We start from the raw sequence: 21,931 nt of genomic DNA on the forward strand, positions 1-21,931 counted from the left end.
AGAACGCTTCCAACCTGGTGGGAGGTGGACAGCTGCGACCCCTTCTATGCAGGCTTCTCAGAATGGAAAGATTTCTATCTAAGTCCCTCCACCAGTATGGAGTCAGGAGTCAGAAGGGTGAGGAGGCTGTCTTAGGAGCAGCCTGGACTGGGTCTTTTTCCCAACAGGACAGAAAGGCGGTGGTCATTTTTTCCCCAGTAGACTTGCAGCTGGGCTTTATCTCCCCAGCTTTCCCATCCCGTCCGGAGGCCTGTGGGCCTTTATCTGGGCTCTGTTTCCTCCCTAGGAACACTAGTTCCCAAGCAAGAGAACTTGAAAGGCTCTCCCCATGGCCTTATTCCTTCTCCTTCTGCTCCTCTGTGGACCCCTCCAGGCTGCTGAAGGTAAGGAGCAGGAGGTGGAGGATTCTGCAAGGCTGTGAGGGACTGCCGCTGTTTCTCTTTAGGGCAGGCACAGGTATTTGATTCAAGAAGATAGACTTACTCCAATTGATCTCCTGATCTCTAATACTGGGGTAGGCCCAGAGACCCTTAGGATCCAAATCATGTACAGTTTCCTTTAGAAAATAAGAACAGGTGAATAAGTGCTTCCAGAAAAGGAGAAATGAGAGGAAAAGATATGGGTATTTGCCAACTATTCCAACCTTTTCTCTCTTGCCTTCAGATTCCCTCACTCACTGGGGGAGAGGGGAAGAAAGCCCCTACCCTCCTCTCCACCTCACATTTTTTGTAGCTGTCCCTCAGAAGGAAAGGAAGCCAGGGGTTGGAGGTTGAGTTGGGAGGTTGTTGATCTCATGGAGGTCTCTGGCCTCATACAAGCCCCTCCCTACAGATAACATCCAGGCCATCTATGTGACCTTGGGGGAAGCAATGGAGTTACCATGTCCCTCACCACCTACCCTACATGGGGATGAACTGCTGTCCTGGTTCCACAGCCCTGCAGCAGGCTCCTCCACTGCCCTGGTGACCCAAGTTCAAGTGGCCAGGCCAGCCCCAGACCCTGGGAAGTCTGGAAGGGAATCCAGGCTCAAATTGCTGGGGAACTACTCTTTGTGGCTAGAAGGGTCCAAGGAGGGAGATGCCGGGCGATACTGGTGTGCCGTGCTGGGTCAGCGCCACAAATACCAGAACTGGAGGGTGTATGATGTCTCTGTGCTCAGAGGTGAGTGGAAGCATGCAGGCCAGAGGCCACTGGGGGAGGGGGAAGCCCAAGCAAGGAACTGAGGGGTCTCTCTCTCCCCACAGGATCCCAGTTATCTGCAAGGGCTGCAGATGGATCCCCCTGCTCTGTCCTTCTGTGCTCTGTGGTCCCTACCAGACGCCTGGATTCTGTGACATGGATGGAGGGAAAGGGTCCTGTGAGGGGCCATGTGCAGTCCTTCTGGGGCGAAGGGGCTGCCCTGCTTTTGGTGTGTCCTGGGGAGGGGCTTTCTGAGCACCGGGGCCATAGACCAAGGATCATCCGCTGCCTCATACCTCAGAACAAGGGGGTCAGCTTCAGCCTGGCAGGTAAACTGAGGGGGGATATGGAAAGGGATGTTCCCCCTGGCACATCCACACCTGCTGACTAGGGGAGGAGGTACCGAAGGAGGCAAATTTGTTATTGGCCAGGTCAGGAGGGGTGATTTCTGGTGAAGCTGACCATCACCTATAAGAGGAGGACTTTCTTACTTATTGACTGAATCCATAACAGAGAAGGGGGTTGGTTAAGCTAACTTTCTGGTGGAATAGACCATAGCCAAGAGGGAGAAGAAGAATTCTGGTGGAATATATCATTGTTTAGAAATAGGCCAACTTATGATTTGTGTGGAACATCACATAGCAGAGAGGAACAAAATAAGAATTATTGCTGAGGGAGTTGTTTTTTAAAAAATAATTTTCTTTTTATTGATTTTAGAGAGAGAGGATGGGAGGAGAGAGAGAGATACATCAGTGAGAGAGAACATCGATTGGCCGCCTCCTGCATGCCCCCTTATCAGGGATCAAACCGGTGACCTCTTGGTACATAGGTCAGTGCTCAACCACTGAGCCACACCTGCTGGGCTCGGGGAGTTGTCTTTTGAAGAAAGGATATATATACGCCCTGGCTGGTTTGGCTCAGCAGTTGGAGTGTTGGCCCGCAGACCAGAGAGGCCCAGGTTCGGTTCCCACTAAGAGCACGTACCTCAGTTGCAGTTTGTCCCCAGCCCCAGTTGGGGTCGTGTGGGTGGCAACCACTCGATGTGTCTCTCTCACATCGATGTTTCTCTCTCTCTCTCTTCCTCCCTCTCTCCCTCCAGCTCTATCTCAAGATAAATGCAAAAATGTCCTCGGGTGAGGATAAAAAAAAAAAGAAAGGAAATATATGCACTGAGGTTATAATGGCCCATTGATAGTAAAGGCAGAGGGAGAAAAAAATATAATTGTTTTATCAGAAAAAAGTCCATTATACAGAGAAAGAATGCTGTTGGGTGTGGAATAACTCATTTTACAAGGCAGGAGGGAGGAGCAAGTGGCCATTATTTCAATAAGCAAAGGTCAGTAACGCAGCGGCTGGGCTTGACTTCCCTCTGCACCCTCAGCACCTGCGCGGGTGCTCGGCATGTGGCGGGCGCTCCGTGAACGCTTGCGGAGTGAGTGACTGGAAGAAGGAATACATGGAAGGCACTTCGTTTTTTCTTGAAAAGGTGGATGTATGAGGAGAAATGAGTTATGGCTGGTGGTCTGTTCTGGAGTTAGCTGTCCGTGTATGTGTTGGGTGTGAGGAGGCATTGCCATTCTCCATCCATGTTGGCTCATGGGGTCAGGGTGAGAGAATGGAAAAGGGGCAAAGTGGGGGGGTAGACAATGGGGGCAAGGAAACTTATGAGGTCTTCTTTTGGAAGAGCCCACCAGACTATGTGGGAAGTCTCTCTTTGGGGCACAGGGCCAGACTCCCTCACTGCCTCCCTCCTTATCCTTTTGTCTTGCCCTTACTGCAGCCTCAACCGATGCTTCCCCTGCCCTCTGTGCCCCTTCCGTGGGCTGGAATGTGCCCTGGATCCTGATGCTGTTGTTCGCAGCAGGCCAGGGGCTCACCACCCTGGTCCTCGGTGTCATGCTCTGCAAGCGGAGGGTCCAGTGTGCTCAGTGCAAAAGTGAGTCCCTCCTTCCCAGAAGGAAGACGAGAACATGTGGGTAGGAGGCAGAGGGTTGGGCTCACATTTTCCTTTGTACCCCATCTTCTCCAGGGGAGGAGGAGGTAGGGAATACAGCTCTGGGTTATCTGGTGACTTCTCTGTCACACTCCATATGACTCCTTCTCCCCAGATACCTCAACTCCTCAGTTCAAACCTGAAATCCAGGTCTATGAGAACATCCACTTGGCCCGTCTTAGGTGAGGAACAACTGTGGGACAGAGACTTAAATCCCAGAGGTGACTGGGGTTAGGGAGGATGTGAGTCCTGGTTCCTGAGGGGGTGGAGAATGGAAGTATCCTTAATCCTTTATGTTTCACAAAACCCACAGCCCACCTGCCCCCAAGACCAGATGATCTTGGTGACATCTGCTGGAAAGGACCTGCGGTCTCCCTGGCCACGTGGCACCTGAAGGACTCCCTGAAAATCTTGGCAAGGGGGGAGGGGCTAAGAATGCTACTTTTACCGTTCAGCTGTGTGTGGAGGGAGTTGTGCTGAAGGAAAGGAGAAGAATTATCTCGTGATGTCACCTTCGAAAAAGTGTGGTCTCCTGTCTGTAGCAGCCAGTGGAGGGTGTCCCTGAACCCGCAACCATCGGATTGAGGGGAGCTTGGTGTAGCTGGCAGGGGGTAAGGAGGGGTGGGGATGGGCAGAGAGGAGACAGAGGAATTCAGGGATTTGAACAATGGTGGAGAACCAGGCATAACGGAACCAGAGGAGAAATGGGGGAAACTGAAGTAGAGAGAAGGGAAGAGACTCAAATCAGAGTAAGAGATGAGATATTCGGAGAGATAGAGAAAAACAGAAGGAGGACAAAGTGGGAAGATTGAGGGACAGAGAGAATGGAATTTAGTTCCATTATGTGAGAGATACACTTGGATTGGTTGCCTCCTGCAGGACCCTGACAAGGGCCAGGGACCAAACCTCACCTGAGGTACATGCCCTTGACCAGAACTGAACCCATGACTCTGTGGTCCGCGGGCTGACGCTCTAACCACTGAGCAAACTGGCCAGGGCAGAACAAACACCTTTGATTAGACCCCACACTTTCTCTGATGGAAGGGGAAGGAACTGGGTAATATGGGGATGCCAAAGCTCGGTTCCCACCCCGTCACCCTCCTTCTAGGCGCTCCATTGTGGCATCCCCAGCAGCCAGTCGCTTATGCCACATTGACATTCTGGGATCCCAGAGTCACAAGCTATCTCCCTTAGCGGAAGTATCCATAGGGGTGGGAGGGTACATTCCCTGGTGGCTGTGTAATTGGGCCCTGTATTGGGCTGTCTGTGAACCACGGACAGGTCTGGGCTGGTGAAGCAGGGTGAGCACGGTGACGCTCCCAACTCGACCATACCCCAGGCTCAGGCAGAAATGACATGGACTCCCAGCCACACCTTCACAAACACCTCCACCAAGTGCCCTTTTGTGTATCTGCTCAAGCTTGGGCCTCGCTGAAGAAAAGCTTTCTCGGAAGTCTCACCGAAAGCCTTTCTGCAGTGGCTTCAGCTAAGCTATTGGTGAGGAGGAAGACGCGAATGACACCAATGGAGAACGAGGTGCAAGTTATGGCTCAGGTTCCAGCACCACCCACCAAGCAGCTAGTTTGCTTCTAGAGAACACCCACACACACAGCAGTGTTACCAGACCCCCAGATAGCACTTTATTAATTTAAATTTACTCTTTTTTTTTTTAATCTTTACCCGAGGATAATTTTCTATTTATCTTCAGATAGAGTGGGAGGGAGGGGGAGAGCGAGAGGGAGAAACACTGATGTGAGGATACATCAATTGGTTGCCTCCTGCATGACCCGACCAGGGAGGGGAATGAACAGCAACCCAGGTATGTGCCCTTGACCGGAATTGAACCTGTGACTCTCTGGTCTGGGCCGACACTCTAACTGCAAAGCCAAACAGGCCAGAGCAAATTTACTCTTTATAGTTGCCCGAGCCCTCCTTCCTGAGTTCCTGACCTACCAAATTAACCTTCCCCAGCAAGACTCCCCTCCTCTCCGTACATGATGCCCCTGCCATCCCCTTTCCTAGGACCCACAGCTCCATCAAACACCTGCCTTGCCAGAGACCTGGGACTGGGAAAGGACATCAGCATCTAGAAAAGACAAAAGACACAGAGCAGGTGGTTTTTATGAGGCTGGGCTCTGGGGAGGTTGCTGTCGGGGCTGGAGCCAGGTCCACGGGAGTCGGGTCTTGGAAGGGGTCTCCAAAGGTATTGGGCCAGGGATCTGAGGCCTCTGTACAAAATCAGGTTCTTGGCCATATCTCAAAAGTGTCTGGGCAGGTGTTTCCAGGGCCGTAGTGAAAGTGGAGGAGTCCTGGGTTGAGGGCTGCAGATTCAAGTGAGGCTAGTGAAGGAGGTGGCCTCCCCAGGTGAAGCTGGCCATGAGGAGCAGCGTGGGGAGGAGGGAGCTGCGGGGCTGCTGCAGTGAGGTGGCCATGTTGCACAGGTCCTGGTCACAGCAGTGGTGCTGCAGAGCGTAGGAGCGTGACCAGTAGGTGGCATGGCCAGGCAGAAGGCACTGGGCTCTTGGGAGGCAGCCTTTCCGCTGGATGAGCTCACTCTGCTCTGTGAGACAAAGGCGGAAAGCTGGGGCAGGGGCAGGGGCAGGAAGGAGGTAAGGGCCAGGGGCAGCAGGAGAGGCAGGACAGATGGAGGTGGGGAACAACCTGGAGTAGAGCCATTGGACCAGAGTCCTACCTGAGGTGCCAATACTGATGCCACAAGCTTCATCATCCTGACACTCGGTGGGGACAGGGTAGCAGGGTTTGGCAAAGCTGCAGTAGTAGCAGTGGAGTCGCCCCTGGGCAGGGGAAGTGGTGAGACCTGTGGGGTTGGTGGACAGCAGGAAGGCAGGAGGAGAGGGAAACAGGCCAGGTGAGAGTTGGAGCCAAGATCTGGGACAGGGATGCACAGAGAAGTAACACCCGAAGTGGGGAGAGGGCAGCACTGAAATGGAGTGAGAAGGCAGACAGAAGTAGAAAAAGACACAGAGGAGGGAGGGGAGACAGGAAAAGAGAAAGACACAGAGGCAAGAAGGATACAGAGACTGTGAGGGACACCAACATGAACAGAAGCTGAGAGAGTGTCAGAGATGAACTCAGAGAAGGACAGAAGCCGTGGTGGGAGGCGGCAGTGAAGAAGTTAAGCAGATAGTGCCAGAAACAGATGCGAAGATGGGAACTGACATTTACTAAGGGGCCAAGCAAAGAAGCAAGAGGTAAGATAAAGACCTTGGCCGGTTTGGCTCAGTGGTTAGAGCATTGACCTACGCACCAGAGAGACCCGGGTTCGGTTCCCGCTAAGGGCATGTACCTCCATTGCAGTTTGTCCCCAGCCCGGTTGGGGTCATGTGGGTGGCAACCAGTCGATGTGTCTCTCTCACATTGATGTTTCTCTCTCTCTCTCTCTCTCTCTCTCTCTCTTTCTCCCTCTCTCCCTCCTTCTCTATCTGAAGATAAATGCAAAAATGTTCACGAATGTTCACGAGTGAGGATAAAAAAATAGAGGTGAGATAAGGGCCAAGGAAGATAGAGGCTGCTCAAAGATGGCAGAGAAAGCGCTGTTCTTCAGCGCCTTCGGAAGGGGCTTTATCAGGGTGGCCTGAGACCATTCCCCGCCAGCTCCTCTTTCTAAAGCTCCCACAACTCTCTTCTTGGGTCTCTCAGACCCCTCCGCCCCCCAGTCTCAAGCTTTTCCATGAACCCTTGCCCCAACTGCACCCCCCAGCCCGCTGCCCCAGAGGATCCCCAACCCACCCTTACCCACTGCCCCGCAGAAGAACAGGGTGCAGAGGAAGGTGCTGGTGGTGCCCATGGCTGAATCCAGGGCTCAGGAGTCTGGGAGAATGTGACCTGCACCTGAATTGCCCAGGCTGAAGAGTAGGAGCATCTGAATAAGACAGGGAGGAACCAATAAACAAACACACCTAGGGAGTGAACCGAGAGAGGAGGTGGAACTGGCCAGATTCACCAGCCTGACCAGCAGGCCCTGCCCCCACATCTCCCTGCCACCTCCCGAAGTCTGCTCTTGCCTTCAGGGTCTTCTCTGTACTCTCAGCTGCGTCGGGTTCCAGATGGTGTCTGTCACCTTCCCTCCTACTCCTCTCCCCTCCCCACCCTTGTCTCAAGCTGTTTTCTGCTCTCTCAGCTTTTCTCCTCCTCTCGGCTTTCTCCGTTCCCCTTCTGTGCATGTAAGTCTCTCAGGGTCACCCTCCAAACAGCCCTGGCCCAGATCTGTCTGAATGCAGAACCAACAACGTCTCCTCCCATCCCCCAGCACGAAAGACAGCTGCCTAAGGAAGGGCTCCCTGCCCTCTCAGATCCCTTTGATCCCCAGTCGGCCCCACCCCTAGTGATCTCTCCCAGCTTTACTACCTGGGAGGAAAGAGTTATCACCCTTGGGGTCAGAGGGTCGGATGCATTTCCACTGGGATAAGTCAGTGGGTTGGGGGGGGTCATAAAGAGTAGGAAAAAATGCAGGGATAAGATTTGGGGGGCGGTTGCAGGGTCTGGAAGACAGGGGTTAAAGAGATTGGGAGGAGGATAGCACACCTGGAGAATCAGGGCGGGAATAACTCAGGATAGGACTGGGTGGGTGGGGTGGGTGGAGGAGGCTTGTCTCTCCACAGAGCAGCAGAGTTCTAGAACCTTTTATGTCAGGACCTCTTTACACACTGAAAAGTTACTGAAGACCCCAAAAGCTTTCCTTAGTGAGTTATATATATATATTTTTTTTTTTTTAAATTTTTTTCTTTGTTGATTTTAGAGAGAGAGGAAGAGAGAGGGAGAGATAGAAACGTTGATGAGAGAGAACATCGATTGGCTGCCTCTGCACCCCCCACTGGGAATCGGGCCCACAAGCTGGCATGTGCCTTGACCAGGAATTGAACTGGCGACACGTTCAGCCACTGAGCCACACAGGCCAGGCATCAGTGAGCTATATTAACAGTCTATTAGAAATCAAAACAGAAAATTTAAATAGATTCATGTAAAAATTAAAATAATATGCCCTGGTCAGTTTGCTCAGTGGTTAGAGCGTTGGCCTGTGGACCAATGAGATGTGGGTTCGATTCTGGTCAAGGGCACATACCTTGGTTGCCCTGGTCAGGGTCATGCAGGAGGCAACCTGTCAATGTGTTCCTCTTAGTGGATACTTCTCTCTCTCTCCCACTCTATCTGAAGATAAATAGAAAAATATCCTCAGGTGAGAATTAAAAGAAAATTAAAATAATAAACCTACGTGTAAACAAAACATATTTTTGTGAAAAAGACCTTCTTTCCCAATGAAGATGGCTGGGTTTTCATATCTACTTCTGCATTCAATCTGTTGGGATATGTTGGTTTGGTTGATGTGTATGAAGAAAATCCCACCTCACACAGATATATAGTTGGAAAAGGAAGACCGTTAAGGACCCTCTGAAAGGGCCTTAGAACTGCTGCTAAGGATGGAGGAGTTTGGGGACTCCAGAGGATGCTGAGAGCATTCTCCTGAGGGGCCCCTCCCTGTCTCCAGTGGGGCCCCCAGTGCCTGCTGAGGGAGAGTTTTGCCTCTCTTTTTATTGTCCTATAAAACCCGGGGGGATATAAGGCTGGCAGAGCCAGGGCAGGGAGGGGCATGGAAGGGAGAGGCCACTGATCCAGGCAGACACAATGAACCCTCTCCTTGTGGGGCTGATGCTCAGCACCCTGCCTGGGTGCCTTGGGTAAGAAGACAGGCAAGGCCCCTATCATACAGGCTGGCCCCTCTCTGCCAGCCGGCTTCCCTGAGAGCCCAGGTCCAGCGCCTCCTCTCTCCTTCCAGGACACCGCATGCTGTGCTGGGACTGCAGTGGCGGAGGCGCCTGTGACCATCTGTGGTGAGGGCAAACCCCAACCAGGCCTGCAGCAGAGCAAGCTGTCTGGTAACAGTGAGTCCTCAGTTTCTCCCTCTTCCCCCAGCCCTTTCCTACCTCCAGAACCTTCCAGGATCAGGCTAGGTCTGGGTAGATGGTGCTGCTGGCAGAGAGCTGTCTGCAGCCCCTTCTGTGCTCCCAGCACGGTGCCCCTCAGTCTGCCATCCATGTGGTCCCACCTCCCTCCTCTGCTTTCCAGAATCTCAGAGGTCCACTCACTCACATGTGGTTGAAAAAGCTCAGTCCCTTGAAAGTAGGAACCAAAATGTTAAACCAAACTTCAATTTTCTGGCATCAGCTAAGGACCAGGGAGGTATGTGTGTGTTTAAGATTGACAGAAATGTTGTAAAAATAGTACAGAGAATTCCTGTATATCCTTCACCCAGCTTCCTTCTAATGTTAACATCTTATATAACCATAATACAGTTGACCCTTGAACACGTGGGGATTAGAGTTGCTGACCCCGCCTGGCTGGTGTGGCTCAGCGGTTGAGCATCCACCCAGGCACCAAGAGGTCGCCGGTTCGATTCCCGGTCAGGGCACATGCCCGGGTTGTGGGCCCGATCTCCAGTGGGGACATGCAGGAGGCAGCCAATTGATGTTCTCTCTCATCAATGTTTCTATCTCACTCTCCCTCTAAAAATCAATAAAGGAGCCCTAGCCGGTTTGGCTCAGCGGTTAGAGCATCGGCCTGCGGTGCGGAGAGACCCGGGTTCGGTTCCCGCTAAGGGCATGTACCTCGGTTGCAGTTTATTCCCGGCCCTGGTTGGTTGTGCGGGTGGCGACCACTCGATGTGTCCCTTTCACATCGATGTTTCTCTCTCTCTCTGTTCCTCTCTCTCCCTCCCACTCTATCTGAACAAAGAATGGAAAAATGTCCTCGGGTGAGGATGATTAAAAAAAAAAAAATCAATAAAGGAAAAAAAAAAGAGTTGCTGACCCCTGGCTCAGTTGAAAATCCGCATATAGCCCTGGCCAGTTTGGCTCAGCAGTTAGAGCGTTGGCCTGCGGTCCAAAGAGATCTGGGTTCAGTTCCCGCTAAGGGCACGTACCCCGGTTGCAGTTTGTCCCTAGCCCTGGTTGGGTCATGCGGGAGGCAGCCACTTGATATGTCCCTTTCATGTCAATGTTTTTCTCTCTCTCTCTCTTCCTCTCTCTCCTTCCTACTCTATCTGAATAATAATAAAAAAAAAACATTAAAAAAGAAAATGCGCATATAACTTTTGACTCCACAAAAACTTAACAACAGCCCTGGCCAGTTTGGTTCAGCAGTAGAGCGTCGGCTCGTGGACCAATGAGTATCAGGTTCAATTCTGACCAAGGGCACGTACCTTGGTTGCAGTTCGACCTCGGCCCTCTTTGGGGGTCATGTGAGAGGCAACCAGTCGATATGTCCCTCTCACATTGATATTTCTCTCTCTCTCCCTTTGTCTCCCTCTTTCCCCCTCCCACTCTATTTGAAGATAAATAGAAAAATATCCTCGAGTGAGGATTAAATTAAAAAAAAACTTAACTACAGTTGTCCCTTGGTATCTGAGGGGGATTGGTTCCACGACACCCCACCCCCACCCTCTTGTAGATACCAAAATCCCCCATACTCAAACTCCTTCTATAAAATGGCATAGACAGAAGGAGAAGAGAACAAGAAATCGAAAACCTATTTGAAACAATAATGGCAGAAAAATTCCCTAACTTGGTGAAGGAAACAGATATACAGGTCCAGGAAGCACAGAGAGTCCCAAACAAGATGAACCCCAAGAGGCCCACACCAAGACACATCATCATCAAAATGCAAAAGGTTCAAGACAAAGAGAGACTCTTAAAAGCAGCAAGAGAGAGACCTGGGTTCAGTTCCTGCTAAGGGCGCGTACCTTAGTTGCAGTTTGTCCCTGGCCCTGGTTGGGTCGTGTGGGTGGCAGCCACTCAATGTGTCCCTTTCACATTGATGTTTCTCTCTCTCTCCCTCCCTCCCACTCTATCTGAACAGAAAGTGGAGAAGTGTCCTCAGGTGAGGATAAAAAAAAAAAAAAAAAGCAGCAAGAGAAAAGCAGTTAGTTACCTACAAGGGAGTTCCCGTAAGACTGTCAGTCGATTTCTCAAAAGAAACTTTGCAGGCCAGAAGGGAGTGGCAAGAAATATTCAGAGTGATGAAAAGCAAGAACCTACAACCAAGATTACTCTATCCTGCAAAGCTGTCATATAGAGAGTTTCCCAGACAAGAAAAAGTTAAAGGAGTTCATCACCACCAAACTATTATTATATGAAATGTTGAAGGGTCTTTTTGAAGAAAATGATAAAATATATGAACAAACAAAATGGCAATGAATACATATCTATTGACAATGGAATCTACAAACAAAATGAACAGGCACAACAGAAACATTCTCATAGATACAGAGAACATTTTGTTGGTTGCCAGATGGGAGGGGGGGTTGGGGGAATGGGTGAAAAGGTGAAGGGATTAAGAAGAACAAATTGGTTGCTAGACTGACAAACCTCAAAGAGAAGGGGGTTGAAGGGTGGGAAGAAATAAACCAAAGAACTTATATGCATAACCAATGGACACAGACAATGTGGGAAAAGGTGGGAGGGGGGTGGGAGTGGGGAGGAGGTGGTCAATGGGGGAAAAATGAGGAACATTTGTAATACATTCAACAACAAAGATTAAAAATAAAATAAAATGGCCCTGGCCAGTTTGGCTCAGCGGTTGAGCGTCATCCTATGGACCAGAGAGTCCTGGGTTCAGTTCCCGCAAGGGGCATGTACCACCAAAAAAACAAACAAACAAACAAACAAATAAAATAAAATAAAATGGCATAGAACAACACATACAGTCAGCCCTCTGCATCCACCGATTCCCAACTGCAGACTGAAAATATTTTCGGTCTGCAGTTGGATGAATCTCCAGGATAAGAAGAGCCAACTGTATATTTGGGGGGGGGGGGGGGGGAGATCTTTGTAAAAGTGGACCTGCACAGTTTAAACCTATGTTGTTCAAAGGCCAACTGTACAGTGATCAATATCAGAAAGTGACATTGATACACTACTACGAACTGATTTGTAGACCTTATTCAATTTAGCCAGATATTCCAGAGCCCAAACCAGAAGCCCCCATAGCATTTGGCTCTCATGTCTTTCTAGCTGTTCCCAATCCGTGGCAGTTCTGAGTCTTTGTCTTCCATGACTTTGACACTTTTGAAGAGTCCTGGTAATTATTGTATAGAATGTCCTTCAATTTGGATTTATCTGATATTTTCTCATGATCAGACTGAGGTCATGAGCTCTTGGCAAGAGTAGCATAGATGAGATGTTGATCCTTTGCAGTGCATCACATCAGGGGATTCACAATGTCAGTGTGATAACTGTGATTATCTGGTTTTAGGGAGGTGTTTTTTGAGGGGGCAGAGAATCCCTTTGGGCTCCTTGAAATCACATCTGCTCAGCTCCAGAAGGCAAGTCCTCTAGCCAGGAGGCCAACACTGCTGTCTCAGTCTCTCAACCTCAGTGATCTTGCCTCATCACCATCCAGCCTGTGCGGCAGCCCATCACTACAGGCAAGTAGAAACAGAATTGGTGGGAGATGTGACCTACACAGCTCACAGGGACTGCTGCGTCAGAGACCCATGCAGCAGTGCTGTGGTGGGAACTGTGACCCCAGCCCGCATCTTGGCTGCAGCAGGCAGCGCCCTGGCCTGGGTCTTTCCAGGACTGTGGAGAGGGTAGTGGGAGCACAGGATGAGAAGGGAGCAAAGGAATGAAGGAGATCTGAGATGAGAAGACACACACTCCTCTGTGAGCCATTAACATCTATCAACCACTCTAGAACCGACTGGAAAATCCCATGTCGCCTTTGTTGACCAGTGCTGAAGGGGTAATATGGGGGCGTATTACTCTAGTTTATGGCTCTAGTTTCAGGATCACCACACCTCAGTGAACTTAATTGTGGTGATGCTCTCCTTAACCGACCCATCCCCAAAGGACAGTGGAGAATCTACTCTAAGTTACACCTGGACCCTGTTGCTCGGGAGAACCTTCCTCAGCAAGGAGGATCACGCAGGGAGCAAGCTCTGGGCTGAGTGGGGCTCACCAGAAGCAACGAGCCTGGTGGTCTGGGTTGGCTCTCCTTTCCCCTTTGTAGCTTGGCTCTGAAAAGGACTCTTTTAAATTGAGAAAGGAAGTAAAAGTGAGACTGTGATAGGAGGCTCACTCACTGCCCCACTTAGTGACCTCAGGTGAGGCCTCTGACTCTAACCTGAGGGCCTGACACCCGGAAAGAGAGTCCTGAGTCCCATCCCCAAGCAACTCTCCCACCCATTTGTGGGAGCCCTCAAGCCAGGCCGCACCTCCCTCTTGGCAATACCTCAGAGATGTGACCTACATTTGAGATAAGGATTGTCTCCAAACACTGGGACCTGTGTGCCACCCCCAGATACTGGGAGGGAGGATGGAGGCCAGAAAAACCTGTTTCTCCATTTGCCCCAGCCCAGCCTTCCAGATAAACTCCCTGAAGGATGCTTGGGTTAGGGCAGGGAAGCAGGGGCCTCTGACAATAGGTCTTCTGACAATAAATGTACAACTTATCAGACACAGACATTTATTACTTAAAATGGAAAGAGGTGAGCAGGAGAACGGGTCGTACGGCAGCCAGGGTTTGGGAAATCAGCCTCATACAGTGAGGTCATCAGGTCTTTCCTCGGACCTTCACCGGGGACAGGACAGAAGCCCCATCTCAGGCCCAGACTCCAATCCCTCCCTGAGCAGGGCATGGTAGAGTGCAGGAGACAAAGTGGGAAGCCCTTCTAGGGGCCAGTGGAGGATCTGGAGTGGTCCAGAGGGAAAGGGGAAGGGAAAAGCAGAGAGGAGGGTATGCGGTTTGGAATGATGGAGATGGAGACCACTGTATGATTAAAGAAATGTGAAGGTCTGAAGAAATGTTTTTCTGAGCAAAGGGAACTAGGAAGAGACCATTGTGGGAAGCCAGGGGATACAGACACACAGGGAGAGAGGCTTAGGCGAAGGCCGGGTGGGGGGCAGGGACACCATGGAAGGGGTATCATTGCAGCAACCAGAGGCCAAGGCCAGCCAAGGAGGTGAGGAGGACCAGGGCCAGGCCCGGGGTGGGCCGAGGGGCTGGGCTATTGCAGTTGTCCTCACTGCAGCAGGTGGTGTTATAGGTCAGGCCCAGCTTGTGGATGGTTTGGTTGGAGGACTCCTCACAGGGCTGTGCACGTGTGCCACAGCGAAGGTTGGAGAAAACCCACATCTTGCCTGGGGGTAGGAGTGGACAGTGGCGTCAACTGGGATGGGCACCTAGAATGCCTGTGTTCACCTCCCAGACCCAGGAACCCACCCAAGCTTCCTTCCTTCCCAACTCTGCCCCAACTTCCCCCATTTATCTCTTTTCAGTCTAATCTTTCTCCTGCACTTCCAGACCCTGCCCCCTCACCCTAATCCTGGTCCTATCACTTACTGGCCATGATGCCTTGGACCTGTTACTTTCTCTTTCTGAGGCTGTTTCTTCAGTATAATAGTAGCCACACCATAGGGTGATCAGAACATTAGTTGAAACAATCCATGTAGAGACAGAATGGGGCCTGGCATGTCATCATTTTTGGCCAAATGTTCTCATTGCCGTCATTCTTAGTTCCACCTGAGCCTTAGCTCCAGTTGGGCCTCAGGCCCAGCCATAGTCCCCCAATGACCCCCTCCCCCATCCCCACTAAAGAAGGAGATATTACCAAGGTACACATTTGTTGTCAGGCATCTGTGTCCTGATTCCAGTCGGCAGGACTTCCGGTCCACACAGCCCAGCACAGGGACCTTGTAGCAGGAGTGACAGTGAATGTCACCTGGGAAGACACAAGTCAGGCTGAGGTGATGGGATGTCTGACTCACCTGGGACTGAGCCAAGCAGGGAGGTGGGGTGGAGAAGAGCCCATGCAGTAGGTGTTCCGACCTGTTTGGTCTGTCAGGGACGGAGCAGGTGAGTGATAGAGAAAAAGTGGAAGTGGGTGAGGGTGGAGTTGTTCTGTGAATGACCTGCACTCTGAATACCTTTCTCCACTCCATTCCATCTGGGGATGAGTCAGGAGGGACAGAGCTACCAGCAACAATATGGGGCTGGGGACAGATGAAAAGAGAACTCCATGGGATGGAGGAGGTGGGGAAGAAGATGAAAGGATTTAGAAGAGGTCACAGATAGAGATTTGAAATAAGAAGAAATATTAAAGATGAGAATCACGGAGGATACGACACATGCAGAAATGGTTTGGAACTTCATGCTGGCAAGAGAGCCACGTGCGGTCGGCTTTAGCAATTTACACCTCCTGTGCCCACCAGAGCATGATAAGAGGAGCCAGACCTGAGTTGATTCTCCTGCCTCAAGAACTCTCTGACAGAAAGAAGTACTATCTAGGTGACAGATCATCAGATTCCACCTGGGTACAGAAGGTGGTACCCCTAAAGTTCCTGCCTCAGCTAATTCAAAGTTTGGGCATGCAAGGTTTGGTGAAGGAGGGATTTGGTCCAAGGGTGGAGAAGGCTGTGAATGCATCTCACCCTGGGGGGTGAGCAGTCCTGGCATTTCCTCCCTAGAAGGCCAGGGAAATCTCCCTTGTTCCCTGGGAGGTTCTAAGAGGTCACTAGCACCCTCCAGAGCTTGTGTCCCTAGAGGTATGCACCCCAGGGAGGAGCAGTGGGGAACTAGGAAAGACCACTGCTTGAGGGACTGAGAATGAAGTCCCTGATGGAGTAGATGACAGGTGGGGTGCAAAAGAAGCTCTAGGCTGGATGCCTAGGTTTCTGGGAGGACACCCTGCTGAGTACAGGTGGAGAAAGAAAAAAGCAGGTACTGGAGTGGGGCTGTCAGGGTAACTGGATAACAGGGTTTCCAAGAAGGGGGTGCCTTGGAGTAGGGAAAAGGGGACCTAGAACCCTGGCTGGTTAAAAGAGTGGGTCTTGGAGGTAGGAAGGAGTCTGAAAGATGGAATCATGGATCCTTGAGAAATGGAGCAAGGTCTCTGTTACAGGGAGGCTTGGTTCTGGAGGCACAGGAGAGCTCAGCCAACTGGGGCCAGGGGTACTTGGGATCCTCAGTAGTGGGTAGTGTAGGGTGGTGGGTGGGGTAGGGTATAAAAGTCCTGACTGGGTGAATCAGGTCCTTGGAGCCCCAGGAGCTCACCTGAGATCCAGCAGAACAAAGACGACAAGGTGAGCAGCAGAAGGCCTTTCATGGTGAGGGTCCTAAGAATGGTAGCAACTGCAGCAGCTGACAGAGTGGATTTCTGGGGATCCAGCTCCGGGAGTTGAGTAGTCTTTTTGGAATTTATACTCCCAAAAGTCCCTCCCTCTCCTGCCTCTGGTGGTTCCTCCTTCCCCATTCATGCACAGCTGACCAAGGGGTGGGGTGGGGCTAAACAGGACTGGGTGGGGGAGTAGAGATGGGAGAGAGAGGTGAGGTGGTAGGGATTGGGGTGGGTGTGTAGGTGAGCCATTTTGGTTCTTGGTTTCCGATCAAGGTACCCCTCCTGGCTCCCAGCCGACAGCCCTGCCTGCCCAGTCCTCTGAAGAAGCATCACCAAAGGCCCCTGTGATGTTACAGTGGCCGTGGAGGTAGCAGCTGTTGGTTCCTGGAAAATGGACAGTGGGTGTGACCCAAGATGACTGCCAATTTTGGGTCCCTGGAGGGCATTGGTAGAAGATGTGAGCAGAGATTTTGGCTGGAAAGAGCCAAATTATTCTCAATTCGGCTCCCATTTGGTCTTCCCAACCACAGCTCAGCCACAGGATTAAGGAGTAGGGTTTGTGATGTCGCCAAGAGTGTCTGTGATATCATAGCAGCACAAGCATGGGCTGGGGCTGCCTGCAAGGAGGAGTTGCCTCAGGTTCCCCAGAGGTTCTCAGGGTCCACTTTGGGCTTGGCCTGGCCTCGGTTGCCCCAGTCCAGTGAAGGCCAATGAAGTTCTGGGTGTGGGGCAAGTGCCCCTGCACCAAGGTGCCTCCCCAGTCAAAACCTGCCGGTTCAGGAGGCACCGTGGCTGAGAGGGACAGCGTGTGCACAGAGACATGAGGTACAGCTAAAATAGGAATAGATAGTAATGATAATAGCCAGTACTTCGTGTTCCTATGTGTCAGCCATTGTTCTAGGCGTTTTAGATGTATGTATTTAGTTCTCACAATCCTCTATAACGTAGGTGCTTTTATTTTTTATTAACTAATTTATTTTTGTTACAGATGTTTCTCCCCCCCCACACACACCCTTCTCCCTATCCCCCACCTCAAGCCAAGCATTGTTGTCTATGTCCATTGGTTATGCATCCTAGGTGCTTTTTTTTATCCTTACCCGAGGACATTTTTTCTTTTATCCTCAGATAGAGTGGGAGGAAGAGAGAGAGAAACATGGATGTGAGAGAGACAGACACATCGAGTGGTTGCCACCCACACAACCCCAACCTGGCCAGGGACAAACTGCAACCGAGGTACGTGCCCTTAGCGGGAACTGAACCCAGGACTCTCTGGTCCAAGGGCCAACGCTCTAACCGCTGAGCCAAACCGGCCAGGGCCTTTTATAGGTGCTTTTATAGATGAGCCAACGGGCCCAGAAAAGTTAAGCGACTTGCTTACAGCAGGCAGCTAGTAGATGTCAAGTCAGGATTTGAAGGCAGCCGGGATCCAAATTCGTGATGTTTCCACCTGCTCCGCTGCAGGAGTTAAAATATTCGAAAATGCTTGTGTAAACGGCCTGAGCACGAATTTTAAGTGAGCATTGTTTGAGGACCTGTGAGTATTCCTAGAGGAATCCAGGCAGCCGGTGGCCCCGCCTCCTTCTTATCGGAGCCCCCAGACCTGCCGACACGCCCCTACCCCCACCCCGTTTCCCTCCGGTCTCCTCTGCTGATTCACTCGCCTTCTCTCCTCACCACATCCCAGCCATGGCCCTGGTTCTGTCGCTACTGCCGCTGCTGCTGTCGAGGGCTCAGGGGGACCCCGGGGGTAAGCCATCCCTGGGAAAGTCGGGATGAACCAGGAAAGTCTGAGGCACGCGACGGGGCCGACTGGGCAGTGGGATGTGTGTGGGAAGATCCAGGATGGTGGGAGGGCAGAGGAGAGGGGAGAGATGTGAGGCGGGGGAAGTCTTCTCACCCGGTGGACTTGCCCTAATCACCGCCCCCCTCCCCACCCCCGGCCTCCCCTAGTTTTCCTGGACGGCCGCCCAGGAGACCGAGTGAATCTCTCCTGCGTAGGGGTCTCACATCCCACCCGCTGGGCCTGGGCACCTAGCTTCCCAACCTGCAAGGGCCTGTCCAAAGGACGCCGCCCGATCCTGTGGGCCTCTTCGAGCGGGACCCCCACCGTGCCTCCTGTCCAACCCTTTGCTGGCCGCCTGCGAGCCCTGGACCCTGGCATCCGTCGGCTAGAGCTGCTCCTGAGCGCGGGGGACTCGGGCACCTTTATCTGCAAGGGCCACCACGGGAACGAGAGCCGAATGGTGCTTCACGTGTTGGGGGACAGGGCCTACTGCAGGGCCCCGGGGCCTAGCCGGGGTAAGTAGAAGCCTTCGCGCACAGGGCACTTAATTCGGGCACACAACCCCGACCGGGAGAGGGGCCTTGGCTGGGGATTCCTGAGCTGAGAGCTAGCTGTTTGTCCCCTGACCCAGGCGTCCACCACCCACTTCCATCCTTCCTCCAGAGTCCGTGTATCCCCCGCTCCTGATCCCTCTGCTGGGCGCTGGGCTGCTGCTGGGACTCGGAGTGTTGGGCGTGGTCTGGTGGCAGCGCAGGTGAACTCTCGGGGCTTGACAAGAGGTGGGAGGGGCAGGACCAGAGTTTTCGCAGACTAAAGCTAGATCTGGAGCCCTGGGGTGTGGTTTGGAGAAGGGGTGATCAGAACTTGGAGACCGGGCCACAGGCTAGTGGGTGGAGCCCTGACTTGGGAAGCTAGGCTAGAGGTAGCAGCTCTCTGTGGGGGTGGAGCCTAAGTTGGTTTGCTGGTCAGGGGCTACAAGTTGCAGGGTTTAGAGCCAAGAACCTGGGAGACAACACTGGACGTTCTCAGACTATTATACATCCCCGACAGGCGCTCGTCCCCGCACCCGCACCCGCTTCGACCACTCCCCAGATTTGGTGAGCTTACCTCCACCCCATTTTTCTTCTTCTACCTGCACATCCCCCACCCCTCAATTCCTGAGTCTGAGCCCTTGCTGGGAGCAGACAAGTTGGTCACCTTCTCTCAATCCTTCAGCTCTGTTCCCCCTACATAGCTCCACTAGTGAAAGCCGAGCCCCAGAGACCAGTAAAGGAGGAGGAGCCCCATATAGCAGAAGACCTGGACCAGGAGTCGGTAAGGGCTTAGGGATGGGAAGGGGACTGGCCAGAATTCCTGAGAAAAGTGGACCAGGAGAGACAGGCCTGGATTGCCAAGGAGTCACACTTCTGCCTTCCTCCTCACCTTTCAGAGCCTGCTCTATGCAGACCTGGATCATATGGCCCTCAGAAGATCCTGCCGGTTGTCTCCAGTGGCCTCTGGTGATTCCTCCACCATCTATGCGGTTGTAGTTTGAAGGAAAGCCCTTACTCCACACATCAAAAGCTGGGAGCTCCCAGCTCTCCATAACCGCCCTCTCCAGCTCTCCCCAGGAAATGAAGGCACCATGGGATAGAAATGAGCACTAGACTGGGAGTCAGGAGACCTGGCTTCCAGGCTGTGTCTGCCACTGATCTTGCTCCTTCGGTTATCCCATCTCCTATAACCTCCGTGTCTCCTTTACCACTGGTGTCCTCTCTAAACCTCATCAAACCCTGTCTCCCCATCTTAAGACATCAGTCACTCCAAGATAGTTGTCCCATCTCTTCCCTCCCTTCCAGTCAAGCTCTTTGAACCAGGGACCTACATCTGTCTCCTCCATTTTATTCTCCTTCACTCTACTCCCATGAGATTGCCAGTGATTTCCAAATGGCCATACCTAGTAGACATTCTTTAGCATTCATCTGGCTTGGCTTTTTGTTGTTGTTGTTGTTAATCCTCACCTGAGGATATTTTTCCATTGATTTTTTTTTTTTTTTTTAATAGAGTGGAAGGGAGGGAGGGAGGGAGAGAAACATGATGTGAGAGAGACATATCAATTGGTTACCTCCCACATGACCCTCACCAGGGGAACCTGCAACCCAGGTACATGCCCTTGACTGGTAATTGAACTAGTGATCCTTTGGTCTGTGGGCCAACACTCTAATCACTGGCTTAACCACTGGCTGGCTTGGCTTTTTTTTTTTTTAATCTTCACCCGAGGACATTTTTTCACTTTTTGTTCAGATAGAGTGGGAGGGAGAGAGAGGAAGAGAGAGAGAAAACATCGATGTGAAAGGGACACATCGAGTGGCTGCTACCCACACGACCCAACCAGGGCCGGGGACAAACTGTAACCAAGGTATGTGCCCTTAGCGGGAACTGAACCTGGGTCTCTTTGGACCGCAGGCCGATGCTCTAACCGTTGAGTCAAACTGGCCAGGGTTGGTTTGGCTTTTTATTACTCCCTTCTTTAAGCTGTTTTTCTTCAATGCTGATATCTTCCTTCTGTACTCCTCTTCCTTTCTCCCTACCCCCATGGTATTCCCCACCATTCTAGGCTTGTCCCTTTATCTGCCTTCTTCCTTTTCTGGGAAGCTGTCATCCACAGTGGCCTCAGTCCTCACCTTGGCAAACGACACCCAGAACTCTCTCCAGCTCTGATCTCGGTTACGGGATTTCCAAGCTGTCCCTCAGACATCCCTGCCTATCTGGCCCTAACCATTTTGTGCACAGCATGTCCAAAACATTGTCATCTCCCAAACCTCTCACTTAATCCTCCTCTGTATTCCCTCTTCATCAATCCTGTCGCCCAAGCCAGAAAGTGAGAGTCATGCAGACCTCCTTCCTCTCCCACACCATGAACCAAGTCCTGCTGTTCTATTTTTTTCCCCTTTATTGATTTTTAGAGGGAGAGAGAACAAAACATCAGTGAGAGAGAACATCAATCGGCCACCTCCTGCATGCCCCGTACTGGAAATTTAGCCCACAACCTGGGCATGTGTGCTGACCAGGAACTGATCTGGTGACCTTTTGGTGCATGGGTCAACGCTCAACCACTGAGCCACACCGTCTGGGCCTGCTGTTCTATTCTATTTTATTTTATTTTATTTTAATTAATTAATTTTTTTTGTTCAGATAGAGTGGGAGGGAGAAAGAGAGAGAGAGAGAGAGAAACATCGACGTGAAAGGGACACATTAAGTGGTTGCCGCTGCATGACCCAACCAGGGCCGGGGACAAACTGCAACCAAGGTACATGCCCTTAGTGGGAACCAAAACTGGATCTCTCTGGACCGCAGGCTGACGCTCTAACCGCAGGCTGAGCAAAACCGGCCAGGGCTGCTGTTCTATTTTAATATCACTGTCAAATCCACACCCTCTTCATGTCCAGCACTGCCTCCTGAATGTACTCTCCTCATTTCCCTGGATTACCCATAACCCCATCTTATCCTTCTTGCCCTTCTCCCCGAAGGCAGAGATCCTTTCCAAATACTAACCTGCTTCTAACAGCCTGTATTTCAGATCTGTAGTATTTCTTTCCTTAACCTTCAGCTCTGGGCCCATGGGGCCTTGGCTTTGGGTACAAAGTACTACAGCACTCTGCCTGCTCTTTAGGCTTATCTCTGTCACATCACATGTATACAACACACCAGCCTTAGAGAAATTCTCCCTGGGCCCCAAATGCCATGTGCTTTTGTACAGCACAATTCCTTCTTCATGGATTACCCTTTTCCCTCCTCTCCAGTACTTGACTGGCTAGTTCATATTAATCCTCAGGACTCAGTTCAAGTCTAGCCTTCTGGGAAGCCA

At 51.6% G+C, this 21,931-nt stretch overlaps 5 protein-coding genes across 9 annotated transcripts; 3 read left to right on the forward strand and 2 right to left on the reverse strand.

Moving 5' to 3' along the window:
- Positions 1 to 254: 254 nt before the first annotated feature.
- On the forward strand, positions 255 to 9,040 carry LOC118621295 (lymphocyte antigen 6 complex locus protein G6f-like). Of its 2 annotated transcripts, XR_004957666.1 has the most exons (7): positions 256 to 383; positions 1,060 to 1,161; positions 1,245 to 1,508; positions 2,960 to 3,115; positions 3,288 to 3,354; positions 3,486 to 3,783; positions 8,967 to 9,040. XR_004957666.1 is itself a non-coding variant. In XM_036248620.1 (6 exons), the coding sequence occupies exons 1-6, from the start codon at positions 329 to 331 to the stop codon at positions 3,508 to 3,510; spliced, it is 897 nt and encodes a 298-aa protein (XP_036104513.1). In that variant the 5' UTR covers positions 255 to 328; the 3' UTR covers positions 3,511 to 3,783. The 2 variants fall into 2 exon arrangements, 1 of the variants encoding a protein (XP_036104513.1); XM_036248620.1 differs by lacking the exon at positions 8,967 to 9,040 and having other exon boundaries at positions 255 to 383; positions 832 to 1,161.
- Positions 5,039 to 7,018, reverse strand: LOC118621296 (lymphocyte antigen 6G6e-like). The gene is made up of 3 exons (XM_036248621.1): positions 6,929 to 7,018; positions 5,865 to 5,990; positions 5,039 to 5,732 (listed from the first exon to the last, which is right to left on the reverse strand). The coding sequence occupies exons 1-3, from the start codon at positions 6,978 to 6,980 to the stop codon at positions 5,512 to 5,514; spliced, it is 399 nt and encodes a 132-aa protein (XP_036104514.1). The 5' UTR covers positions 6,981 to 7,018; the 3' UTR covers positions 5,039 to 5,511.
- LY6G6D (lymphocyte antigen 6 family member G6D) lies at positions 8,816 to 12,780 on the forward strand. The gene is made up of 3 exons (XM_036248627.1): positions 8,816 to 8,830; positions 8,967 to 9,072; positions 12,563 to 12,780. The coding sequence occupies exons 1-3, from the start codon at positions 8,816 to 8,818 to the stop codon at positions 12,778 to 12,780; spliced, it is 339 nt and encodes a 112-aa protein (XP_036104520.1).
- An 870-nt stretch (positions 12,781 to 13,650) lies between these two features.
- Positions 13,651 to 16,352, reverse strand: LY6G6C (lymphocyte antigen 6 family member G6C). Its single transcript, XM_036248994.1, has 3 exons — positions 16,238 to 16,352; positions 14,796 to 14,906; positions 13,651 to 14,325 (listed from the first exon to the last, which is right to left on the reverse strand). The coding sequence occupies exons 1-3, from the start codon at positions 16,287 to 16,289 to the stop codon at positions 14,111 to 14,113; spliced, it is 378 nt and encodes a 125-aa protein (XP_036104887.1). The 5' UTR covers positions 16,290 to 16,352; the 3' UTR covers positions 13,651 to 14,110.
- A 1,611-nt stretch (positions 16,353 to 17,963) lies between these two features.
- MPIG6B (megakaryocyte and platelet inhibitory receptor G6b) lies at positions 17,964 to 20,127 on the forward strand. Of its 4 annotated transcripts, none has more exons than XM_036248719.1 (6): positions 17,964 to 18,048; positions 18,300 to 18,599; positions 18,748 to 18,838; positions 19,135 to 19,181; positions 19,319 to 19,398; positions 19,514 to 20,127. In XM_036248719.1, the coding sequence occupies exons 1-6, from the start codon at positions 17,988 to 17,990 to the stop codon at positions 19,616 to 19,618; spliced, it is 684 nt and encodes a 227-aa protein (XP_036104612.1). In that variant the 5' UTR covers positions 17,964 to 17,987; the 3' UTR covers positions 19,619 to 20,127. The 4 variants fall into 4 exon arrangements, with proteins under 4 accessions (XP_036104612.1, XP_036104611.1, XP_036104610.1 ...); XM_036248718.1 differs by having other exon boundaries at positions 17,971 to 18,048; positions 18,252 to 18,599; positions 19,300 to 19,398; XM_036248717.1 differs by having other exon boundaries at positions 17,971 to 18,048; positions 18,252 to 18,599.
- The last annotated feature ends 1,804 nt before the right edge of the window (positions 20,128 to 21,931 follow it).

This window comes from Molossus molossus, unplaced genomic scaffold, assembly GCF_014108415.1.
Source record: "Molossus molossus isolate mMolMol1 unplaced genomic scaffold, mMolMol1.p scaffold_m16_p_8, whole genome shotgun sequence".
Classification (NCBI taxonomy): Eukaryota; Metazoa; Chordata; class Mammalia; order Chiroptera; family Molossidae; genus Molossus; species Molossus molossus.

What these genes read in the sequence shown, in the direction of transcription:
- LOC118621295 (XM_036248620.1), top strand. Translation starts at nt 329, where the DNA reads ATGGCCTTATTCCTTCTCCTTCTGCTCCTCTGTGGACCCCTCCAGGCT. An exon ending in ACCCCTCCAGGCTGCTGAAG is followed by an intron (nt 384 to 831) that starts GTAAGGAGCAGG and finishes CCCTCCCTACAG; the next exon opens with ATAACATCCAGGCCATCTAT. An exon ending in ATCCACTTGGCCCGTCTTAG is followed by an intron (nt 3,355 to 3,485) that starts GTGAGGAACAAC and finishes CAAAACCCACAG; the next exon opens with CCCACCTGCCCCCAAGACCA.
- LOC118621296 (XM_036248621.1), bottom strand. Translation starts at nt 6,980, where the DNA reads ATGGGCACCACCAGCACCTTCCTCTGCACCCTGTTCTTCTGCGGGGCA. An exon ending in GTTCTTCTGCGGGGCAGTGG is followed by an intron (nt 5,991 to 6,928) that starts GTAAGGGTGGGT and finishes CCAACCCCACAG; the next exon opens with GTCTCACCACTTCCCCTGCC. An exon ending in CATCAGTATTGGCACCTCAG is followed by an intron (nt 5,733 to 5,864) that starts GTAGGACTCTGG and finishes TTTGTCTCACAG; the next exon opens with AGCAGAGTGAGCTCATCCAG.
- LY6G6D (XM_036248627.1), top strand. An exon ending in GAGCAAGCTGTCTGGTAACA is followed by an intron (nt 9,073 to 12,562) that starts GTGAGTCCTCAG and finishes TCTCAACCTCAG; the next exon opens with TGATCTTGCCTCATCACCAT.
- LY6G6C (XM_036248994.1), bottom strand. Translation starts at nt 16,289, where the DNA reads ATGAAAGGCCTTCTGCTGCTCACCTTGTCGTCTTTGTTCTGCTGGATC. An exon ending in TTTGTTCTGCTGGATCTCAG is followed by an intron (nt 14,907 to 16,237) that starts GTGAGCTCCTGG and finishes GTGTCTTCCCAG; the next exon opens with GTGACATTCACTGTCACTCC. An exon ending in GACAACAAATGTGTACCTTG is followed by an intron (nt 14,326 to 14,795) that starts GTAATATCTCCT and finishes TCCTACCCCCAG; the next exon opens with GCAAGATGTGGGTTTTCTCC.
- MPIG6B (XM_036248717.1), top strand. Translation starts at nt 17,988, where the DNA reads ATGGCCCTGGTTCTGTCGCTACTGCCGCTGCTGCTGTCGAGGGCTCAG. An exon ending in GTGGTCTGGTGGCAGCGCAG is followed by an intron (nt 18,839 to 19,134) that starts GTGAACTCTCGG and finishes CATCCCCGACAG; the next exon opens with GCGCTCGTCCCCGCACCCGC. An exon ending in TCGACCACTCCCCAGATTTG is followed by an intron (nt 19,182 to 19,318) that starts GTGAGCTTACCT and finishes CCCCCTACATAG; the next exon opens with CTCCACTAGTGAAAGCCGAG.